Here is an 8,907-nt window from a genome sequence, read left to right as displayed (position 1 = left end):
TTGCACTTAGTCTGCTTTCCTGCTGTTTATGTTTTGATTTCCTTCATCACCTAGACTCATGTATATGTATAACAAAATTGGTTCAAAGTAAAGTTTGAATTTGAGCCGTTTTGGATCTTAGAACATTACTCGTTTCCCTATTCCATTTTTAGGTGACAGAGGTTTCTCTATGTGTTTTGGACAACACTGTGTAATGGAAACCAAAAGGAAGGCACATCCAGATGCAATGACATAACCCCCCTCTGCCAATCCCTGCACTGGCTTCCAATAGACCAAAGGATAAAATTCAAAATATTAACAATCAGTTACAAAGCCATCCACAACTCTGCCCCCGGCTATATCTCAAACCTGGTCTCAAAGTATCACCCTAACCGTCGGCTCCGATCTTCCCAAGACCTCCTGCTTTCCAGCTCCCTTGTCAACTCCTCCCATGCTCGCCTCCAGGACTTCTCTAGAGTCTCTCCCATCCTCTGGAATTCTTTACCCCAACCTGTTCGTCTGTCGCCCACCTTGACTGTCTTTAGGCGATCCCTAAAGACTCTATCTGTTCTCATGCTCTGCAGAACTTCTGTTTTGCAGCAGACTGCCTTGTCTCAGGAATCGATATACGGTGTCTGTGTATACGCTTGCATAGGCTTGTAACCTGAGCAAGCACTACAGGAAGAGGCCGAGCTAAAAAAGGGAAGTTCTGCCCAAGCATGAGAAGACATGAGGATTTAAAAGGAAGAGCAGCAAAGAGAAGGGAAACAACCATGGATTACAGTAAGGCGCACATTACAGTATTGGTTTATGTTAAAAAATCTGAGGGTTTAATGTCACTTTAAGACCAAAGAAACTCTGTTCTGGTTGAGAAAGAATGCTCTATAGGGGGCATCTATAATCGTCTTTATAGCTTACATTAAAAAAAAATTGCTAATCTTTACAATAAATTATAGAAATATACAATAGTTTTTCTTTAATTTACATTTTGAGCATTTTGTCAATTTGTTTCCATGATTCTGCAGTCAGTAAATCCCCACTAATTATATTGCACATGCCATTCTCTTAATTATCCGGGTTGTCATATTATCTGTGCTAAAACCAAAATCTGTGAATGTCAATATTTATGGCGCTCCTGCGGATTCTAATTAGTGGCGTATCTATCCATGAAGTCTTGTTAAAGGTTGTTTAGTCTAGCACAGCAATCAGCTCATCAGTAATGAAGAGTAGAAACCAGAATATCGAGTAAAAGTCGGGAATATTACATCAAATGGTCATTGCAAAAACACTGAAGATTTAAAAACTTGGTAGAAGGATAAAAATGCTTCTTTTTTTCTTTATGAATCTGTAAAAACATTGCACTAGTCTGTAAAGCAAACCCGTACTTAGCCCTGTATTGTAAACGCATGGTTTTGCTTTAAAGGAAACTTGCACTGAGAAGAAATAGAGGCTGGCACCAAGTACCTACCGTTCTGAAAATACCATTTTCCTGGTTCTCATGTTCATGTGTTATCTTCAGTATATTCTGTGACACTGACTTAGAACACGAATGCAGATACGGAGCTCTGAATTTTCCAACCTGTATGCTTATTCCAGGTCATTGACTCGGGTAATACTGAAGCCACAGACAACTTGCAGATTTCAAGAAGGAGCTCAGAAATGACAGCCACTAGATTTTTTTAAAAAAGGGACAGCCAATAGGTATGGAAGCGGCACTGGCATTTCCTAGTACACAGTCCCGCATGCAAAGTGAATGTCACAGATGCACCCTGTACTAAATCGTAATTTCTAAAATAGTGATATTCAATAAAAAACTAAAACCTAAAACAATTGCGTATGAATCTTTTTGTAAACTTTACAAGCAAAAATGAACAAAAACCATGATAGTTTTCCTTTATTGTAAGCCTGTGCTCGGTCCATACATGGCAAAACTATATTGAATGAATGTATTCAGGAGCTTCATTAATTTGTCTCTTAAATTTGCCTGGAGCTCAGCTTGAAATCCCACCCAATATCAAAACAATCCTGAACATTAATCCTTAATCTGACCCTAACACTTAACCCAAACGTGTCCCTTAACTCAGCGGTCCCCAACTTTTTTGGCACCAGGCATCGGATTTGTGAAAGAAAATGTTTCCATGCACCAAAGGGTGGGGGGGCTTATGCTCAGCAATGTAAAGATTAGTAACTTGTATTCTCATAAAAATGATTGCTCAGCCTCGGTGCCATATACAATCAGCAGCATGCAGGGTCACGCACAGTAAGGCAGAAGTTCCTGTACTGAGGTTAGGAGCATATTTCACAGATCTCCAGCGGGCTGCCAGTAGTCACACATGTGCTTTCTCCTTCTCCTCAGCTCTGCTCCGTTATCAGGACCGAAGAGATCTCTCCGCTGCTGCACTGTGGATGGACGGAGTGATCCGACAGGAGGCAGAGGGAGCTCAAGCATGGACAGTTCCTTGTGGCCGCTTGAAAAGAGTTGTGCGTGGCCGCAAAGAGCCAAGTGAAAGCCGTGGATGTGGGCCCATTGGGTAAAGCAACTCTGATGGGGAGTGGGACTCCCGAGTAGACTGCTGGTGGCTGCGGCCCAGTTCCCAACAGGCCATGGACCGGTACTGGTCTGCGGTCCAGGGGTTGGGGACCCCTGCTTTAACTAAGCCCTTAATCTTACACTAAGTTTTCCTTTTATCTCATAACCTAGACATTCAAGTAACACTAGACTCAGGAGTTAACCCACAAAACTGCATTCAACTACCTTAACTATTAACAAAAATGTATCTTATTTGTGTATCACTTGGCTATAGATCCTCAAATCATCTCTGAATTGGTGCTGACACTGTCCTTCCTTCTGGAGGGTAGCTACTTTTGTTCCCCATGGTCTCTGTCTGTGTTGTAAAGTAGACACCGCTCCAAGCTCACTCCTGTGATGGACTACGATTTCAAAACAAATTTGTAAACTGAAAGTGGGATTGTAGTGCATGATGGGAGCGAGCTATACATGTTGTAATTTCTCCCTCTCCCAAGCTGCTGCAGTGATTTCAGTGCTAGCTACAATAGAAAAAAGGAGTGGCGAGGGAGCACTGGTAAGATGAGTATTAGGAAGTCAGATGGGATCTTTGCAGATACACCATCATTTTGTCCTGCAAAAGGCATGGTAACTGTAAATAAGACCTATGTGCTGCCAGTCAGACCATTACAACATGGCATGGCACCAGTTAAAGCATCCCAACATCCATGGAACAAGATCAACTAACCAGTCATAAAAGGTTCACTGGTGCAATAAAAACATTCAAATAAGATTTTTTTTTTTATTCAACATATCGAACAAATATAGCAACAAAACAACAGCCAATGAGTGACACTGTGGAGGCGGAGATGACGACTACCACCACACTTCCAGCTAGGATGACCAGGAATCCGAGACCACCACCTACAATGATCTGAGCCAGTTGTACCATGCAGGTGAGAGCAGCACAGTCAATTCCCTTCCCTCTGTGCTCTGTTTTCTTCCCTTCCAAATGGGATTCATACTGAAAAGGCAGAAGGCAACAAATTAGAAAGTAATAGTTGTATTTTCACTACCGCACATTGCTTTACAATGTTTACAATTGAAAAGGAATTCAGTTCACAAAATAAATAAAAGCATGGATCAGGTGAATGTACTGCAACAACTGTACGGTAACCCAAGTCACAAAGATCCTTAAATAAGCTTTCATTGCTTTGTTAGAGCTTAGTCAGAGCGGCTGGAGACAAACATGGCAAGGAAATCTCAGCACTGGAGCTTCCCAGAGATAAAAGTTGGTAGATGTTTCAACCCTACAGTTCCCATTGAAAACTTCTCATACAGGTCTATAGATAATTTTAAGACCATTTCCCGATCTAGAAGGAAATATTTACCTGGAAATCTGATTCTTTAAGGCAACTGGTGAGAAAAAAAAAAAAAAGGTGGCTCAAAAAAAATGGACCATTAAGGTTTCATCTGTTCTCTTGGAAAACTAAACAATGAACCCGATTGGTCACCAAGGATGTTGCGAAGGACAACGTTCCATCTTTATTATCCGTAAAAAGATTACAAGAAATCTAGTTGGTCAGGATCCACTAGGATTTTAAAAGACCTGGAACACCCTAGCCCTCAGGAAAGGGCACAAGTGGTGGCACCAGGCAGGAGGCATTCTATAATATATGTTGTTCTAACGCCATTCTGTTTTGGAATGTCATCTTTATTCGTATTCCTTTAGAATGACATAGGTGCAATGTAGACATGTGCACCGGCAAAAAATTAGTTTAGTTTCAATTCAGATTTTGCGTTATTTCGTTTTTCGGGTTTCAGGTCCGAAAGTCCATTTGTTTCGGGATTTGGATGAAATTAGTCACGAAGTTTCGTTTCAGTTTGGCGTTTGTTTCGTTGCAGCAAAGAGACACTACAAATTATTTTATTTTTTTCTTAAATATTACTTTGCTGCAATGAAAATTCGTCCACAAACGGAAATTCGTACAGACTACCGACTAATTTCGTCCAAAATGTCGTTTTTGGAAATTCGGATTAGTTTTCATTCGTAATTTCCGTTATTTGGAAAATCGGATACATCTGAATCTCCGAATAATGAAAATTCATCTGAAAAACACATTTTTCCAAAATGAATCGCACATGTCTAGTGCAATGTTGCCGAGCCTCAATGGGCCTCTTCATCAGACAAAGGGTCAATAATGTCATACAATAAAAAGCAGAATCGTGTGTGGACACATCTTCTAGATTGTATACCGTGGTCCCATCCACCGGTTGTTCCAGCACCCGTTGGATTCTGGGGTACATCACCCGTTGGATTCTGGGGTACATCATTCTGGGGTACATCAGTACTGTCTGCAAAGGGATATTACTAAGCCCTCACTTCTTCTAAAAAAGCGCCATGTTCATTATTGAGCTTACCACTTTATCAACATGAAATTGCCATCATGTAGGAACATATAATTATTCGTGAGTAATCATTAGATTGTTAACAGAGTATCTACTGACACAATACAGCTGACTGTGCTGAAAAAATATTATCTGTGTTACAATGATATACCTTGCTGTGGGCATATGGAGAGTAATGAGAGGTGATTTCCTACACCAATCAATGGCCAATGAGCAGAGAACATTAAAGGGAACATGTCACCAAGGAGTTGGATATACAGCAGTTCACTTATTAGATATAGCGACAAGCTTCCGATGAGCCTGAATCAGTGTTTAAATCAAAAAGGCTGAAACATTTTAGATGCTAAAGCAAACTTAAAGGTTTACTTTAACTGCAGTGCCACCAACAGCACATACTCATTCTGCATCCCCACTGCTTTGTTTGACCTCCTGAAGCAAAAATAATACTGGATGCTTCCTGGTATTGAGGAGGAGTGTGTGACCCACTCGCCTACCTGTTATGCGCTTGGTGATTGGTCCAGAGCTGTCACATGGCACAGGGAATGAAGCAATGGCCATGGCTATAATGAGGCAGCCTGAGACATCTCTTTGGGTCACAGGGGGGTGGGGGTGGCAGGCCCCTTTATGGTTTAAAGCATCCCAGGTTTCTAAGAGCCAGGCGGGGAGATGTGTACAGTCCATACACATCTCCTCTATGCCGGCGCCCAGCTCTTGGCAACCAGTGACATAATTGGTTGCCAGAAGCTGAGCAGGATGCTCTTGACCTGTGGATTACATCGATGGGCATTTTCTTTTTAAATAAAAGACTTTGTTTTTTCCTTTTTTTAATAAAGGACTTTGTATTACGGTGTGGTCTGTTTATTTACCATTTTACTGTATTTGTGAATGAGTAGGGTAACGACTACCAATTACTCATTCACAAGGGGGGTGGAATCTGGGTACCCCAATTATGAAAAGGAGTACCCAGATTCCTATAAGACCCCGGCCTGCAGACCCCGAAACCACTGGGCCAGGGTTGTGGGCAAGAGGCCCTTGTTCTCACCAACATGAGGACAAGGTGCTTTGACAGGGGGTCCCCCCCCTAGCAAAGCACCCTCCACATGTTGGAGGCATGTGGCCTAGTATGGAGGGGTGGGGGGGCGAACACTCACCCCACCCCCCCCTTTCCTAGGTTGCTGCTCGGATCGGGTCTGGTAAGGGATTTTAGGAGAACCCCATGCTTTTTGTTTGGCATTGGGTTCCCCCCCCTAAAATTCTTACCATACCTAAAGTGTCTGGTATAAATTGGGGTGAAGGAAACCCACACTTTTTTTAATTGTTTTTTATTGTTCCTGTGGACTTTCAAAAGTTAAAAAGAAAAAAAACCTTTAATGTCACTTCTCTGCAACAAATTTGTATTTTTTTTTTTTTTTTTTAATATTTAATATTTTTATTAGACAATAACATACAAAAATCCATGATCACAATGCAAATCCCATACACCTAACCTACATAACCACCCCCCACATTCCATTATGCTAGAGTAAAGTAACATTTACAAATCAATGCATTGAAACCCACTCGTTTTACTAATCCACTAGGATACAATATCTTTTCTTTTTTTCCCCCAACATCAATAAAAAACAATTTCAGGCCACCATTTAGAGTCTCCTCTAGAATTTTTGTAACCTATATATTATAATATTGTAACATCCCCCCTAAATAACTTACCCATTATCCCAATCATACAAAAAAATAAAAGGAAAAAAAGGAAATAACCATTATAAAAATTTCCATACACCATTTAACACATCTATCTCTCCCTTCTCCCCTGGATCATAACCATACAGATTTTCCCCAGAGAACCATTATTACCCTCTTCAGATTTTTTTTTCCCCCCAGCAGGGTTTATTACTTTATCTTAGTCTTCTATACTGTGGTCCTGTCACTCCCATAATTAATAATATCCCTAGATAGTAACCACACAGACCCGGTTGCATAACATCTATAATTTCTATCATAAAGTTGAGCCGTCAGCTTCTCCATATACATCAAACGATTTAATTCCGTTTTCTATTCCCCCATACTATGTCTGTTTTCCAATATCTTGGAATGACTGCCCTGGCTGCTGCTAGAAAAAAATCTTAGTACATTTTTATTCATAAATAATATTTCACCGATTCGAAAATTTCATATTCGGACAAAATCTGAATACCGAAACAAATTGGCTTTCGGACCAAAATCCCCAAAAATTTAAAATTAAAAGAAAGTTCAAAAAAGGAAATTAACCAAATTTCTTGCAGGCTTACATGTCTAACAAATCCATAAAAAAGAACCCAAGTGGATAATATTAATATAACAGTAATATTCAATTTTGTACATGTGCTCAATATAATTTGATACAAATTTAAATAATTTAACTTTCATTTTACAGTATACATTCAATATCTTAATCTTTATTACCAACTAAAGCAAATATAATTGTGTCACATTACAAAAAAAAAACCCCCACACATATTTTGGAGATGACAAACAACTTCAAAATATAATGGAAAAAACTTGCAATTTTCCAGCTGGATGATCACCACAATTCATTATTTCCGGATCAGTTAACGAAGCTATAACAGTCGTACTATGAAAATGGCCTCCATGCAGCACCGTAGATGGAAATCTCAGAGGTTTAAATTAAACACCATTTGCCAGATCTGTGTGAATGAAAAGCCTAATAATCTATTTTCATAGGTAGCGGTCGCAATTTACACTGCGCACGCCAGCAGCCTTCCCGACTCGTATTGAAATAAGTATCGCAGATTGTTAGGAAGGCATTTGATGATGGTATGGTGCAAAAAAAAAATAAAAAATGGGCCCCACCATTAAAAGAAGCCCTATTAAACTTTATGTCCATAATGATGAAGCTAGTACAAAACAGAAGCTTTCTTATACTAGAGTATGAATACAGTGGTACCAAGGTTCACGAACTTAATTCGTTCCACGATTCTGGTCGCAAACCGAATTGGACATGAATTAGGACGGTGATATCGACGAGAGGAAGCCACGACCAGTGTCAGAGTGGGGAAGATAGCTGCGGTTGTGTTTGCCACCCGATGCAGAGTTCGCGAATGGAAGCAACATTTTGACGAACTTCCTGTTTGCGAACAGAAGCGTTCGTGAACCGAGGTACCACTGTATTTTTATCCACATGTTAAGGGCCCATTCACACCACATCCAGATTACCACCAGACCGTTTCCGGACCCAAAATGCATCCCAACGTATCCCTATGATATCTCTGGCCTTTGTTCCCACCAGCACAGTCCGTTCCAGACCAGACCAGATGGAACGCACTGGAACGCATGAAACGCACCTGTAAGAGCATTTGAAGCTAAAAAAAAAAAATTCAATAGCGGCAAAAACGTTAAGCACTATGTTCCAGATCTGGTCCGGAAAATGGTATGAACCCAAAGGGCTCATTCACACAGGCGTGCACACTCATTCAGAGAGCTGCTTTTAGGAGGGACAGGTGCTGCATGTTATTGTGTGCAGCCACCTGTACCTCCTTATGGGCAATTTATCCACAAAGTTTATAGTAAAAGCTAGGGATGCACCGATACCGTTTTTCGATATCAAGTACCGATATTTTTTTTCGGTACGCGCTGATACCGAAAGTCCCATTAAGGAAGCAGGCGGCGTGTAATGACTCACTCCCCAGTTTCCTGATTAGCAGGGAAGCCGTCTCCATGCTCCCCAATCACCAGGTGACGAGGTTTCTGGCCCATCAGGAAGCCTAGGGGCAGGTAATGACTCAGTCGGGTTGGTGGGGATGCTGGCCAATCAGGAAGCTGATCGGCAAGCCATTACGTGCCACCCGGGTTCCTGATTGGCCAGGAAGCCAGCACCATGCTCCCTGGTAACGACTGGCCACCCTGCTTCCCGATACCAAAAGTTCCGATATTCATTTGGGCGAGTACTCGGTATCGGCATATTCCTAGTAGAAGCACTATAGTAATTCAAGTCATTTTTTCTTAAAAGCTGAACT

General features: G+C 41.1%; 1 protein-coding gene across 1 annotated transcript in view; it reads right to left on the bottom strand.

Moving 5' to 3' along the window:
- Positions 1–3,287: 3,287 nt before the first annotated feature.
- The window catches only part of SLC45A2 (solute carrier family 45 member 2), a 103,368-nt gene continuing 97,748 nt past the window's right edge, over positions 3,288–8,907 (bottom strand). Inside the window, exon 7 of the mRNA XM_018563460.1 lies at positions 3,288–3,509. Coding sequence (XP_018418962.1) covers positions 3,288–3,509 — 222 coding nt within the window. The remainder of the gene's footprint in view (positions 3,510–8,907) is intronic.

The sequence above is a fragment of the Nanorana parkeri genome, unplaced genomic scaffold (genome assembly GCF_000935625.1).
Source record: "Nanorana parkeri isolate BGI_ZX_2015 unplaced genomic scaffold, ASM93562v1 scaffold666, whole genome shotgun sequence".
Classification (NCBI taxonomy): Eukaryota; Metazoa; Chordata; class Amphibia; order Anura; family Dicroglossidae; genus Nanorana; species Nanorana parkeri.
This window is presented reverse-complemented; position numbering and strand designations above follow the sequence as displayed.